The sequence below is a fragment of the Pygocentrus nattereri genome, chromosome 7 (genome assembly GCF_015220715.1).
Source record: "Pygocentrus nattereri isolate fPygNat1 chromosome 7, fPygNat1.pri, whole genome shotgun sequence".
In the NCBI taxonomy this organism is placed as follows: Eukaryota; Metazoa; Chordata; class Actinopteri; order Characiformes; family Serrasalmidae; genus Pygocentrus; species Pygocentrus nattereri.
In genome coordinates this window covers 10,163,291-10,179,758 of record NC_051217.1, presented here as the reverse complement: position 1 = coordinate 10,179,758, position 16,468 = coordinate 10,163,291, and the positions used below count along the sequence as shown (strand labels likewise).

The following is a 16,468-nucleotide window of genomic DNA, read 5'->3' as shown; positions in this document are numbered from 1 at the left end:
TTTTTAATGGGCTAAACTGTCTTTTAACTTTCTTATGTGAAAACTTTGTTTGTAATTTAATTGATGAAAGATCCATTTTAAAAGATAAAAATCATGCTACATAAAATTAAGAGTAATCTAGCACAATGCAACATGCATAATCATGCTATGGCTTTTTGGTATTTTTTGGTATTCATTTTTTTACATCACAAAATTGCAACAGTGCTGCTCTTACCGCGCTGCCTGGCTTGGATGAAATGTAACATTTGACTTTCATGTGATATGTGCTCATTTTTTGCCTTAGCAATCATTCATTTTGTTGTCATTTCCACTACCATGTGAACTGGACTGCTGAATTTGGCTGCTCTTCAAGTCAGGTTCCAAGTAGGGCTACACAATACTTATATAAAATGCAATTGTTTCACAAAGCTGTCGGATATTTGACTGGAAGCGATTTTGGATGTGTAAACAGAAACTTAACTAACTTCTGCTTTTAGGAAATAGCAATATATAAAATTAGAAAAGCACTAGAACTGAGAAAAAAGAACCAGTAGTGCTAAATCAAAAAAAAAAAACAAACTGTGAAATATATTGTATAATTTATATTCAATATTTGGCAAACTGTTGCACTAAATTCAGTTAAACAGGACTCATTTTGCTCTCTTTATAATAAAACATGCAGGTGATCAGTGTTCTACAAGTACGGACAATATCTACAATATTTTCAGAAAAGCATATTGGATTGTATTGTGATATAGTTAAACATGATAAAGACATATGTTGTCATATTTCCCAGCCCTAATACTAACAGCTACAGAATTGCAAGCATAGTTTTTGTGCACTAAAAGGAAATAGTCAGCATTACCCCCACAGCTTTTTTATAGGCCCATAAGAATACATATTTTGGTTTACCTATTTATTTTTGCCTTGTTATCAAATACGGTTGTTATGACAGTAGAAATTACTGCCTCCCACATTTAAAACACAATACTGGCTGTGAGAACAGTCTAAAATGTTTAATTGGCTGTTTAGCCTAATGGTTAAGTCACTCTTCTCCCACGTGAGAGAGCAAGGATTCAATCCCAGCACAGAGAACCACTCATTAGACTTCTAACAGTTTGTGCCAGCAATGTAATGACATCTCCACTGGCACTGCGAGTGTGAGGTAGTTTGATCAGTCCATCATCTGTTCTACTCTCATGAAGTGTTTATCGAGGAAACTCATATCACAATAAAAATACAATCTATCATAAAGTCTGCATTTACCAAGTGATGGTAAATGCACTCAGGTAATAGACCAGGGTACAAACATGCCTGGAATCTGACTAGCTTTACTGTACTGCCCAGTGGTAAAACACCATTAGTTAGTCCACAGCAGGCTTTGGTTCTTAAACAAATAAAGTCTGTCAGCAAACTGAAACATTAGTTTGGGATGGTTTGTTGGGGTTGTTTGAGTGTTGAAAAGTTGTGCAAGTCAAGCATGGTCTTTACTGTTTAACATCCAGCAAGCTCTTCCCCACTGGATGCTTACAGACATAAACAGTCCATTTCTTGTGGTATTCCTCTAAAAGCAAACTATTAGGCTTTGTTACAGACCTCACAGTTTAAACAGTGTTTAGTTGGTTTAAAGAACAATGAACACTATTCCTATGCATTGTTGTAGAAACATATTCTGTTATGTATATGTTTGATGTTACCACTTATGCACAACTATTACAGCTCTGAGTCTACCTGTGCTTAAAATTCTAGGGGGAAAAACTGCAAATGAGCCAAAACAGTACACTGTCCTTTTGCTGATTGCATGTTTGCAACAATTGTCTGCCAATCTAAATGTACATCAGTACTTTAAATTGCGGGAACAGGAGTTTTCCCTCTTCCACATTAAATAAAACAGCTAGCTCATTTTCAAAGGCCTGTGTTTGCTGCTGCTGACAAAGTTGGCAGCCAAACAGCAGCAAACACATTTATTTGCTCACAGGGTTTATGGGCATCTGCAGCAGCTTGCTACCGCAGCAGCACACAAACTCAGACCCAGCAAGCAAGCAAGCAAGTGCACTGGATTTGACGAATCTGTATAAATATAACTTCTAATACATGTTTTGATATGAACATGAAATTACATTTGTAATGAAATATGTAAGAAACTGTAAAAAAATAATCTAGTATATTATTTTAAAAAGTAAGTAGCTGCCTTAAACTTTTGATATTAATGAGGATCAAACAAAATGTAAGACACAGATCACTGTTCTACTAACATACTATTTCATGTTTAATTAACTCACCATTTTCAGGCAATCCAGCAAGTCTATTTTTATAGTATGTCTCTCTGTCTGAGCTCAGACTGTGTCTCGACTCACTCGTACAGACGCTGTCAATAACTAAGTCTACAGAATCAGCTACACTTGTCAATGAGAATGACACACAGCATTGCTTGTCTCTATCAGCTGCCACTAAAATCTGTTCTCATTAGATTTTTTTTGATTACATGATTGTCACATGACTGCTCTAAATCCATACGCACAGGTTTCTGTGTGTGTAGTCAGAGAGGATGTCTGCTCTAGCATTAAAGGAGAATTACACCTCTTTTTTTTATGTCTACATGAGTCAGTCATTCAGGTGTAATGTCAATGTCATTCAGAATGGTCTGACTTTCTTCACAGTGGTGTTGATAGGAACCAGGGTTCACAATGTCTACAACACAAATATAGCCATTTCATTAACTACCTGTCACGATTGGCCCCTCCCAGTCCTGTCCATGTGCGTCTGTCTTGGTTTAGCCCCCTCCTTTTGTGACTCCGCCCCTGATTGTCTCCACCTGTTTTCCACCTGTCCCTCGTTTTCCAATTTAAGCCCTGTGTTTGCCCCTTGTGTTTGCTGGTTTTTGTGCTGATGTTATATGCTGTATTGGATGTTCTGTTTGTTCTATTCTGCTTGTCCTGTTGTATTCTGGTTCATGTCATGTCTGCCCCCACGATCCGTGTTGGCTATCTGACTTTGGACCGTTATGACCCTGATTTTGGATTTGCCCTTAATAAATCTCACTTGTCTCCGTGCATGCGTCCGCCTCCTCGCTCAACGCGTCTTCTGCGTTGTAATATGTAATGGTGATAATGGTACCATTGTGGTAAATCTGAAAAAAAAAATCTATTTCTATAGGCTCTATTTTGCATTACAGTGCCCTTCATGTACCTCTCTGCCTTTACAGCAGACTCATCAGACTACCTAGAAAAGTACCATCATGCTAATAGGAGGCTACTACATTAAATTCATGGTGAGCAATGTTAGCATGTATGGCTGAATTATCCTACAGTCTTTGAAGATGAAGGTTTTTTTGCCGGCTTGAACACCTGGAACTGTGCGGACACATATCAGAATAGTTAAAAGACATCAAAGTAATGAGCTTCACGACAGATTTCTGGAGCTCAAACATGTGACCTATGTCACTTTTAATCTTAACTGCCCACTGGTTAGACTTGAGTTTTACTCCTCACAGTTCGATGCTCTAAGCAAAAAACTTTCACAGATCACACACCAGCGACTCGATTTCGACTGCCATCAGGCAAATGCTTGATCAGTGGCATATTGCCTTGAACAAAGGGCACGTAATTCTGAGGGACAATGCTAGCAACGTGAAAAAGGCAATGGACAACATGGGAGTGCGTAGCTCAGGCTGCTTTGCTCACACATTGCAGCTCGTAATTAACGAGGGACTACTGTCACAACGCAGTGTGAGTGATGCCATTGAAAGCGGCAGGCAGATTGTGGGACATTTTAAACATTCTCCACTCGCATATTCATGGCTACATGATATCCAGCTCCAGATGCAAATGCAACCTAAATGCCTGCAACAAGAAATCAAGACAAGATGGAATAGCACCTACTTTATGATAGTCTTCTGGAACAGAAGCGAGGCCTTTGTGCTAACGTTGCTGACCATGACCTGCCAGCTAACCAGTGGGCCTTACTAAAAAAAACTAACACTGTTCTAGCACCATTTGAAGAGCTGACTAGGAAAGTAAGCTCCTCCACCTCCTCCACCACTGATGCCATTAGTATTAGAAAATATGACAGATTATATATCCTTTTTATATATATATATATCGTTTTTTTGTGTCTATATTACTTTGACCAGCCTTAAGTTTTATTGTTACTTACAAGAATTTAGTGTCACAATGAGGTGTGAATTTTAACCAGTGTTTTAAATATTTAACTTATGTTTTATTTCTGTGTCAGATATTTTGCAAGTGCAGAGTCTGCAAAGCATGCAAAAGATGCACTAACAAAGGACTTCAGAGCCACCAGAAAAGTCCCCTCGGGTGCAAGCAGAAGCAGCGCCACACAAGAGCAGTTTTATGAAAGAATATGACCAAATTCTGGAGGAGCGTGAGGATCCTGGTGCAGCAAGCAGCTCAAGCCCTGCTGTTGATCTGCATAGATTTTTTACTGAGAAAACGATCGCTGCCTCAGACAGTTCATACCACTACTGGAGAGTCAACAAAGATGGGTTACCTTGTCTTGCTGCCACTGCCACAAAATACCTCTGTGCCCCTGCACTAGTGTAGAAAGTGAGAGACTATTCAGCACAGTTTCCAACATTGTGGATGAGAAAAGAAACAGACTTACAGCTGAGAGAGCAGACATGCTTGTTTTCATGAGAAAGAACATACCACTGCTGCTTAAGTGAGCATTCAGGGCAACCACAGGCTGCGACTTTACACAAAAGTCCCCGGCGCATACAGGGCCGAGCCCCGCCACCACTACGGCTACTCGGACCACATCTCTGTGATGCTCATTCCAGCATACAGGCCGCTCATCAGACATGCCGAACCAGACCAGAAGCAAGTGAGAACCTGGCCGCCCGGAGCTATCTCTGCTCGTCAGGAATGTTTTGAGCACACTAACTGGGAGATGTTCAGAGTAGCAGCAACTATTGGTGACTCCATCAACCTGGAGGAGTACACAGAATCAGTGACTGGCTACATCAGCAAGTGCATTGATGATGTTACTGTCTACAAACCTGTCTCAACTCACCCCAACCAGAAACCATGGATGACTGCAGAGGTGCACATGCTGCTGAGAACCCGCGACAAGGCTTTCAAGTCAAGGGACAAAGCAAGCCTCAGGGTGGCAAGACCCAAGCTCTCCCAGGCCATCAAAGAGGCTAAGCATGCCTACTCAAAGAAAATCCATGATCATTTTCAAAACACTGCTGACACATGGCGCATGCGGCAGGGCATCCAGGCCATCACCAACTACAAGTCACCTCCACCTGCTTGTGACAGTGATGCCTCCCTTCCAGACATGCTTAACAAATTCTATTCTCAGTTTAAGGCACAGAACGGCACGATGGTGAAGAAAACCACACCTCCTCAAACTGAACAGGTACTGTGTCTGTCCACTGCTGATGTGCGGAGAACTCTACACAGAGTCAACCCACGAAAAGCACCAGGATCCGACAGCATACCAGGCAGAGTGCTCAGAGAATGCACCGAACAGCTGGCTGATGTTCTCACGGACATATTCAACATCTCTCTGAGCACGGCAGTTGTTCCAACGTACTTCAAGTCCACCATCATCATCCCTGTGCCGAAGAAGTCTCCAGTGTTCTGCCTCAATGAGTACTGTCCCGTTGCGCTCACTCCCATCATCAAGTGCTTCGAGAGGCTTGTCATGAGGCACATTAAAGACCAGGTTCCTCCTTCACTGGACCCACTGCAATTTGCATATCACCCCAACCATTCAACAGACCACGCCTCTCCACCACACTCTACCTGGCTATCTCCCACCTAGACAATAAAGACACCTACGTCAGAATGCTGTTCATAGACTTCAGTTCAGCGTTCAACACAATCACTCCTCAGCAGCTCGTTGGAAAAGTGCCCCTCAGGGCTGTGTGCTCAGTCCACTGCTGTTCACTCTACTGACTCAAGACAGCTCAAACAACATCATCAAGTTTGCTAATGACACGATTGTGGTGGGTCTGATCAGCAAGAACAACGAGTCAGCATACAGAGAGGAGGTGCAGTGGCTAACAGACTGGTGCGGAGCCAACAACCTGTCTCTGAATGTAAACAAAACTAAGGAGATGGTAGTTGACTTCTGAAGAGCGTGAGGTGACCACCCCCCACTAGACATCACTGGCTCTGCTGTAGAAATCGTCAGGAGCACCAAGTTCCTCGGTGTCCACATCAGAGATAACCTCACTTGGTCCCTCAACACCAACTCCATAGCCAAGAGAACCCAGCAGCGACTCTACTTCCTGTGGAGACTGAAGAAGGCTCATCTCCCCCCTCCCATCCTCACCATGTTCTACAGGGGGACTGTGGAGAGCCTCCTGAGCAGCTGCATCATCGCTTGGTTTGGGAATTGCACCGCCTCAGACCGCAAGACCCTACAGCGTATAGTGAGGACAGCTGAGAAGATCATCGGGGTCTCTCTCCCCTTCATCATGGACGTCTACACCACACGTTGTATCCAGAAAGCCACTAACATTGTGGACGACCCCATCTATCCCTCATACAGACTTTTTTCACTGCTGCCGTCTGGCAGAAGGTACCGGAGCATCCGTGCCACCACTGCGAGACTCTACAACAGTTTTATTCCTCAAGCAATCAGGTTTTTAAACTCACAACGACTGAGCTAACCCCCCAACCCCCCACACACACAACTCTTCGATGCTCTACTTGCATCTGGAACGTTGCTGCTACACTGTGTTTTCACTGTTTTACTCTGTTTTTTTCTACCTCACTAACTGCTGTATTTATGTCTGTCATCTGACTGCATGACTCACAGATCACAGCATGTTAATATCTCTGCACCTTATTCCACTACCTCATGTCCAGAATGAGTGCTATGTCGGTGCCGCACTGTCCTGTCCATTTACTGTGTCTAATGTCTGTTTAATTTATCGTATTTATTGTTTCTAGTTGAATTTTTTCTTTGCACACGATGTCTGCACGTTCGCACTTTGTACTTTTTGTGCCTTGTTGCACCGTGATGTTCCTGGAGGAACGTAATTTCACTCCACTGTGTACTTGTACATAGATGGAATGACCATAAAAGTCTCTTGATGTGACTTGACTTGAGTGGTGTGAGACTGCACTAAATGTTTACATGTTTACAATGTTTGATTACTGCTTGTATGTTTGACCAAGCTACTTATTTATGTGCAGGTTCAGCTGCTAGACTTTGAATTACTGTTTACACTAAATATTTAAAAAAAATAAGATTGATTACTTTTTTTGTTCATGTGTTTGACAAAGTGAAGCTACTTATTTTTTTTGTTTTGGCTTATACATTTTATTTATTTTAATATATTTTAAGAAGTTTGATTACTTTTTATTTTGATTTTGAATGCTGTGTCAAGGGCCTGCACAATTGTTTATTTTAGTGACAAATTAATAGCAATTTAGTACATTTATATCTATGTGTTAATTTGTTATATTTTGCTTTACAAAGTTGGTAAAGTAATGTTTAAGTCTCTCCCACATGGTGAGGTATTCATTTTATTAATTCAACAATAGTATCGGATCGGTATCGGTTATCGACTGATATGCAAAGTTTATGTATCGTATCGGAACTGAAAAAGTCAGATTGCTACATCTCTGCTTCAAACTATCATGGAGAAGGTTAATTGGTAGTCGCTTAAAGCATATACACTTAAAAGACAGATAAATCACCTCTTTTGTGAACTGCATTCAATATAAACATATCACTGCTGTTGGAACAAAACTTTGCATCTCCTTTTTTGTTGTTTTCCAGTTTTTGTACATAATTTGAAAATACCTTTTGTCCTTTACATTGTATCAAACTGTCATGATGAATGGGCCAAAAGAAACTGCTCAGAAATGTACCTGGTTCCATTGACTAACATTAAAAGTAAAGTAGGTTTTTTCCTTCTCCTATAAAGTTACCATTTTGGAGATACAAGAATTTTCAAATATCTCAAATTTTCAAATAGTGAAAAAGGTTCAGATGCCCATCTCTAAGCAAGGTGGAGCAGGATCTGTCTGATCACTCAGTTTAAAATCTTTATTCTTTACCTCTCTTTATTTTCTATCATCACAGTCAGCATCCTAAGCAATGAGGCCCAGACCTCCCATTCCCCAGCCACTTACACTAGCTCCCTGGGGGGGGGATTCCGAGGCGCTCCCAGGCCAGCTGGGCGATATAGTCATGCCAGCGTGTCCTGGGTCTTCCCCGGGGTCTCCTCCCGGGTGGACTTGCCTGTGACACCTCCCAATTGAGGCGTCCAGGAGGCATCCTAACCAGATGCCCAAACCACCTCAGCTGGCTCCTCTCGACGTGGAGAAGCAGCGGCTCTACTCCGAGTCCCTCCCGGATGACCGGACTTCTCACCCTATCTCTAAGGGAGACAGACACCCTGTGGAGGAAACTCATTTCGTCCGCTAGTATTCGCGATCCCATTCTTTCGGTCATTACCCAAAGTTCATGACCATAGGTGAGGGTGGGAACGTAGATCGACCGGTAAATCAAGAGCCTTGCCTTATGGCTCAGCTCTTTCTTTACCACAACAGACTGGTAAAGAGCCCGCATCACTGCTGACCCAGCACCAATCCGCCTGTCAATCTCCCGCTCCCTTTTACCATCACTCGTGAACAAGACCCCGAGATACTTAAACTCCTCCACTTGAGGCAAGAGCTCATCCCCGACCCAGAGAGGGCTCTCCACCCTTTCCCGCCTGAGAACCATGGCCTCGGATTTGGAGGTACTGATTCTCATCCCGGCCGCTTCACACTCGGCTGCAAACCTATCCAGCGAAAGCTGAAGTTCACGGCCTGATGTCCCCAATAGGACCACATCAAGTGCAAACAGCAGCGATGTGACCTTGAGGTCACCAAATCAGACACCCTCCATCCCCTGACTGCGCCTAGAAATTCTATCCATAAAAATTATGAATAGAATCGGTGACAAAGGGCAGCCCTGACGGAGTCCAACTTACTGCCGGCCATGCGAACCAAACTCCTGCTTTGTTTGTACAGGGCCTGAATGGCTCGTAGCAAAGAGCCATGTACCCTGTACTCCCGAAGCACCTCCCACAGAATACCTCGGGGAACACAGTCGAATGCCTTCTCCAGATCCACAAAGCACATGTGGACTGGTTGGGCAAACTCCCATGAAACCTCCAGAATCCTGGAGAGGGTGAAGAGTTGGTCCAGTGTTCCACGACCAGGGCGAATCCCGCACTGCTCCTCCTGAATCTGAGGTTCGACTATAAGCCAGACTCTCTTCTCCAGTACCCCTGCATAGACCTTACCAGGGAGGCTGAGGAGTTTGATTCCCCTGTAATTGTAATTTTAAAAAGAGGCACCACCACCCCTGCCAATCCAGTGGCACCGCCCCCAATGTCCACACAATGTTGAAAAGGCGTTTCAGCCAAGACAGCTCCACAACATCCAGAGCCTTGAGGAACTCTGGATGGATCTCATCCACCCCTGGAGCCTTGCCACCAAGGAGCTTTTTAACTACTTTAGCGACTTCGGCCTCAGTAATGGACAACCCTATTCCCGTGTCCCCAGACTCAGCCTCCTCACTGGAGAATGTGTCGGTGGGATTGAGAAGGTCCTCGAAGTATTCCTTCCACCGCCCAATGACGTCTTCAGTCGAAGTCAGCAGCACACCATCTCCACTATATACAGTGCTAGTGGCACACTGCTTTCACCTTCTGAGTCGCCTGACAGTTTGCCAGAATCTTTTCGGAGCCGACTTAAACTCACTTTCCAAGGCCTCACCAAACTCTTCCCACACCCGGGTTTTTGCCTTGGCGACGACTGAAGCCGCAGATCGCTTGGCCTGTCGATACCTGCCAGCTGCCTCTGGTGACCTGCAGGCCAACCATGCCCGGTAGGACTCCTTCTTCAGCTTGACGGCATCTCTCACCTGGGGTGTCCACCACCGGGTTCGAGGATTACCGCCCCGACAGGCACCAACTACCTTGCGACCACAGCTACAGTCAGCCGCTTCAACAATGGAGGAGCGGAACATGGCCCATTCTGAGTCAATGTCCCTCACCTCCCCCGATATCTGGTCAAAGTTCTTATGGAGGTGTGAGTTGAAGATCAATTTGACAGGTTCTTCTGCCAGACGTTCCCAGCAAACCCTCACTATACGTTTGGGTTTGTCTGGTCTGACCGGCATCTTCCCCCACCACCTGATCCAACTCACCACCAGGTGGTGATCAGTTGACAGCTCAGCTTCTCTCTTTACCCGAGTGTCCAAAACACATAGCCGCAAGTCCGATGACACGACTACAAAGTGAATCATTGAACTGCGGCCTAGGGTGTCCTGGTGCCATGTGCACTTATGGACATCCTTATGTTCAAACATGGTGTTTTGACAAACTGTGGTTTGTACAGAAGTCCAAAAACTGAACACCACTCGGGTTCAGATCAGAGAGGCCATTCCTCCCAATCACACCCCTCCAGGTCTCACGGTCATTGCCCACGTGAGCACTGAAGTCCCCCAGTAGGACAATAGATTCTCCAGGAGGAGCACTTTCAAGCACCCTTCCCAAGGACTCTAGGAAGGCTGGGTACTCTGAACTGCTGTTTGGTGCATAAGCACAGACAACAGTCAGGACCCGTTCCCCAACCCGAAGGCGTAGGGAAGCTACCCTCTCGTCCTCCGGAGAAAACCCCAACATACAGGCACCGAGTCGAGGGGCTATGAGAGAGCCCACACCTGCCCGCCGCCTCTCACCATGGGCAACTCCAGAAAAGAATAAAGTCCAGCCCCTCTCAAGGAGATTGGACCCAGAGCCCAAGCTGTGTGTTTAGGTGAGCCCGATTATATCTAGCCAGTATCTCTCAACCTCGCGCACCAACTCAGGCTCCTTCCCCGCCAGTGAGGTAACGTTCCAAGTCCCAAAAGCCACTTTCAGCAACCGAGGATCAGAACGCCAAGGCCCACGCCTTCGGACACTGCCGGATCCACAATGCACCGAACCCCTACTACTGCCCCTCCCATCAGTGGTGGGTCGATGGTAGGGGGGACTCCTGTAGCTCCTTCGGGCTGAGCCCGGCCGGGCACCATGAGTAAATGCCTGGCCACCAGATGCTCGCTGGCGAGCCCCTCCCCCAGGCCTGGCTCCGGGCAGGGTACACAGGTCCTGTTTTCATGTTTTTATAAGGGTAATTATGGATCACACTTTGTCTGGCCTGTCACCTAGGACCAGTTTGCCCTGGGAGACCCTACCAGGAGCTTTTGCTTTGCATTGAATTAATGATCCTAGGAGCATGTCAAACATGATATACATAAAATCAACTTCTCAGCAAAATGAATTTCTGCATTTCATTTAAGCTTCTTATTCTTAAGTGCCTGTGGGGGAGGGGAGTAGCTGCCCTCAAAATGTCATATAAAATGCAACAGGACTGAAAAGGACGACCATAGGGGTTTACACAGCAAACAGATCTGACAATGGAACTAACGGAATTAAATCAATCACAACACAAACGCCCTGTATATGAAATATTTAATGGACCTGACTGCATTAGACTATCAGAGTTCTGGTGACTGAATTTCTAGATGTGCGCATACACACACACACACACACACACACACATCATTATGTAAGGAAGATTATGGCCCAGCCAAAGCTTTCATCTTTTCCTGAGTGCATGTGCACCAACATACTGTGTGTTGTCATGTGTGCTGAATGTCTACAGTATCATTGATCTATAGGCTGGATTTGTAGCTTTGAGTCAAAACACCACGATCCTGTGGGACATTGACAAAGCTTCATATTTCACTTGTCACAATGTGGCAAAAGTATAACATCACAAGACTTTTCAGTTTCAACTTTTCAATAGATTTCAACTTGCACCAGTAGTGCCACATTTAAAAGACACTGAACTGAATTTAAAAGAACGATGAACTGCACTGTACTACATTTAATTAAACACGACTGACTATGCTTTCTTTCTAATGAAACATGCAGTAGTTACTGGCAATATCCAAAATACATTGAGAAACACACAGTGATGTAATGTAGTGTAACTGTCCACAATGCATGTGATCAGCACATCATACAGAAGCACCGCACATCTCCTAACCTCCCATCTATTTAATCTGATCTGTACTTATTAACTGCTTTTTACCTTTAGAACAAAACCTTCTATCTACAAAATGACAACTATGCAGAAGAAGAAAAAAAAACTTTTTGTCACTTAATGTAAAAAGTATTTTTTAATCATTTCTATTGTTCAGTTTATCATGGAATTCCTACACAATGCAAAGAAGAACTAGTGGCACCAAATGATACAAATAAAATTAAAAAAAATAAAAATAAAAAAACATATGAGCAGTGCACTGTGTCATGATCAACTGTCATTACTGTAGAGAACAGGAACATGAGGTCCAAAAACCTGCAAAGGAAACATAAAGGTGGCGAAATTGCAAAAGAAAAGCAAGCATGGTTGTGTTTTTCACTATGTTTATATCCTCAGAGTGCACTTGACCAACTCTCAGACAGGGGCTAAAAGCACATCTACCATTATTTGAGAGACTGCGGGGAGGGAAGATGGGCAGGAAGGAGGGGAGAGGGTTCTTTAAGCCTTCTATTGTGCTATTAATTGGAGAAAGGTAGATGCTCTTGCTGAAAGACGTGATGAGTCTCTGAATTTTTTAGCCCTTTATGAACTGGCTGTAACCACACAGCACTGCCGCAGACATGATGTCCCTCCATAGACGTCTGTCGACTAACCACCACAATGCTGTGCGAATAATAGCAGCTGCAATCACCAGTATAGTGGGCAGTATACTGGAATAATGAGGTATAAAATCATAACTCAGTTCTAAGGAATTAAATCCAATTTTTACTGTAACATTATATTGAGCGTCATTATTTCATTTCTTCATGGCTCACCACAGAATATAGTCGTTCATATTTTATTTTAGAAAATGAAAATGTGAAATCATGCTGCTTGTAGCAATTTCAAAAACGCTTTGAGAACCAGGCCTTTACCAAGAGTTCACACACCACCTCTTCATTTGTGGAGTTTGGGACGTTTAACAAATTACTCCTTCCTTATCACTCACACAGACTTCAATGAGTGACATTTACTTCCTTCATTGATTTATTCTCCATTATAAAACATTATCTATTTGTCATGTGATTATTTCTGTGTGGTTATTACCATTTTGGCATTGCGCTTATTTGACTAGAAGAGAGGTCTTCAAATCCAGACCCTAAATCCAGTTTCCAGTCCGAGATTTTGTAAGCATTGTTAAGTCTGACACTACATGGCCAATCAGTTGCATTAACATACATTGACAGTTCAGTTAAATCCAGGGTGGGAAACTGGATTTAGGGTCTGAATTTGAAGACCTCTGGTCTAGAATACGTCCATTTTATTACCTCTGTTGGGCCAGGGGTCTTTTTTAAAATACTGTGCATATAAAATTACCTAATCTCACAAAAAAAAAAATACTTGTCAAGGATTCTGAAAGATTTTGGGGCTTTTCTTTAGTGACCCTTCTTTCAAAGAAAAAAGCAGAACAATACTAAGCAATGGACCGCAAATATGCCTGTTCTGCCTTGCCTTGATTTCCTGCTGTTTATTTTATTAAGTCTTTTTTTGTTTCATTTAGTGCTTCACATGTCTCTTCTTATGCCTGGACCACCAGACTGGTTCCGGACCTTGACCAGATGCATTAACTAAACCCGGCTGGGCTACATTTAGCACAAAAACAAATTTTTTAAAAGTGAGGCATTGTATGAGGCGGTACAACATACATACACACACACACACACAGTCCCTCTCACACACAAACACACTCCATTCTAATACTCATATCCTAAAGCATTAGGGAAAGCACAACAGAGCCCATTATTTCTGCCTCCTCAGACAGAGGGCTGATGGAAAGAGAAGAGGAGGATATGGATTTGGATTTCCATCATAAAGAAAAAGATGACAAAGCAAGGGAGGCTTTCTAGAGTTAAAAATACGCAATCAGAGGAAATCAACAACAGAAATACAAAAGACAGAAAGGGAGGGATGCACCTGAGTGGCAGGAAATGAATGAGATTTATCATACAGAGAGAACAAAAATATTAAAATCAGGCTAAAGCAGGTGAGTAAGAGAGGAACATGGAACTGAAGAAAGGGAAAGAATGAATAAGGCAGAGGAACAGTGAGGGAGCGTAGTACCTTACAAAGGCCTTTTAGATCACTATATTGATTACACACCACTTGCTTTCTTGGGTGGCCTTCTCATCCACGGCCTACTTACTCATCCTGCAGTAGTCATTAATGTTTCTCTCTGATTTCCAGACCCTGCTCATGTGGTCATGCCTATCATACTCAACTGACTGGCAGACTGTTGTTTGAATCTGAAGGTCACAGTGGAAGTTATTAGCTTTGCTCTCTGAACGCCGGAGAGGTCATGAATTTGCACAGTACTTTTTAGAAAAGCTACAATTTAGTAAAGGTTTAGGTTTAGGCTATTATGAGTCATTGCCGTCCAAACTAAATGTCCATTTTTGTCATTTGTTACTTTTCTACATAACTTGAAAACCACTGCATTCACAAATGAACTAATAGAAATGCTACAAAATGTTTTTTCCTCTACTGTACCATTTTGGAGATATGAGGCTTTGCTCCTACAGTCATATGTTTGGGCACGCCTGGTCAAATATGTTTTTTCATTTTGCTAAGAGAAGATAAAGTATCCTCTGCAGAAAACACACTTTTGCACATTTTAAAGCTCAAATAATCCATAAAATATGGCCCATGCAAAAGTCACGTTTTCCAAACAAATAGAAGCTGTGCACTAATAATTGCTTAAAAATGCCATATTTAAGCTTGTTCCCCGTGAACGATGTTTGACCAGAGTTGTTCAAAGTTTTGCATTCGACTGGATGGAAAATATGCATGTTCTACACGTCCGAACAGTGTAGAAAAACGAAAGCATGTATACATATCAAACAGACGTTACATCCATATCCACACATGGACATGCACAAAAGGATAGACTAAAACAGGAGCCCCTCCCAACAGGAAAAGGAAACCTCATTGGCCAATTCTGGACCGTACGAGGCCTTCCACACATTAACCGAGAGAGAGAGAGAGAGACGGAGAGCCACAGGTCTAGGGAGCTTCGAGGAAATGCCCTGGACGCCTCTGCCCACACAGTGAATTACACCTCTCTAATGAAGAGTGTCCAAACACTCAGTGAGGCTTAACTCTTCACTGTGAGGCTAAGCCTATCAGACTCATCAAATGTATGCAGCCCAGCCTCTGCTTCAGGCAGAGCCATAAGTGATAGCTCAAATATTATCATCAGATCATTCCCTCACTCCTTCACGTGGAACAGAAGACCCTCTGTGATGAAATGGGGCTGTATGTGACTAAAGATTGTGTCTGCGGTGTGCATCACTGCCCTGCAGGGCGTGGGCCTTTCCTTATGGGAACTGACTACTGAGCCTGCGCCAGGGAACGAAGGGACGTTCACCAAAAAAAATCAATCCTCCTTCATCTTCATATTCCATCCTGTTACATCCGCCACCAGCTTAAACCCACTCAAGGACATTTACAATCGCCCAGCAGAGGCCAGGCAGAGCACAGCAGTTAAAGGTGCGAGCAGCCTGGAGACCATAATAAACATGCACGGTCTTACTGAAAGCCTCTGCAGCAGAAGCGCTGCTGACACTTCCCTACGGCTGAACGGGCTACAGCAGGCAGCTCGGGGTGGGAGGGGAGGCGTTTGAAGAGTGGAGAAGAGGGATGGAGGAATGGAGAGAGAGGGGGGGGGATGCTGGCCGTCTTACCTGCAGCCCGGAGGAGAGAGGGAGTGGAAGGTGGAGAGAGAAAACATCTCCGCTCTGTCCGCCATCTTCTTCCACCGAGGACTCTCTAAGCAGCGACTGCAGGGGCGGTCTGAGCGCAGCCCATTCACAGACGGTGGGGAGGTAGATAAACACGACCAAGTCTCTCTCTCTCTCTCTCTCTCTCTCTCTCTCTCTCAGTCTGTCTCTCTCTCTTTCTCTCAATGCAGATGCTTAGTGGCCTCGTTCTCCCTGGATCACGCGCACGCGCTCCCTGCCATCAGATCTGATCCAAAAGCCAGAAGAGAAGAGCAGAAGCGGAGAGAGAGGCGACGAGGAGGAGGATGATGGTGTGTCTGTGAGGATCACCTCCCTTTTCCTTCGAGTCCTGCCATCCACACGCGCTGACAGAGCAGGGGATGCTCGGCGCAGGCTGAGCTAATGCCAGCGGTTGTGATGGGAGGGAGGGAGGGAGGGAGGGGCAGACGTAACGGTGCTGTCTCCCCTCCCCCGTTCTGGTTACCCCACCCGTATTCCGACAAGCCCCGCCCACGCGCACTGGGATTGGCCAGCAGTGTCGCACGTCCTGCCATGGGATTGGTTGGCAGGCGGATCGACAGACGGTTTGGGCTACAAACAGAATTGCTACTACTTATTTACTCAGATACATGAACGTAAGCATCGTTTTGATGGATTTGAATGAAA

General features: G+C 44.2%; 1 protein-coding gene across 2 annotated transcripts in view; it reads right to left on the bottom strand.

Annotated features, from left to right (window-relative positions):
* Positions 1-16,236, bottom strand: part of mapk8ip2 (mitogen-activated protein kinase 8 interacting protein 2) — a 102,899-nt gene extending 86,663 nt beyond the window's left edge. For both annotated transcript variants that reach the window (XM_017719975.2, XM_017720056.2), the window contains exon 1: positions 15,767-16,236. In XM_017719975.2, the coding sequence (XP_017575464.1) occupies positions 15,767-15,831 (65 nt within the window). In that variant the 5' untranslated portion in view covers positions 15,832-16,236. The remainder of the gene's footprint in view (positions 1-15,766) is intronic.
* Between the last annotated feature and the right edge of the window lie 232 nt (positions 16,237-16,468).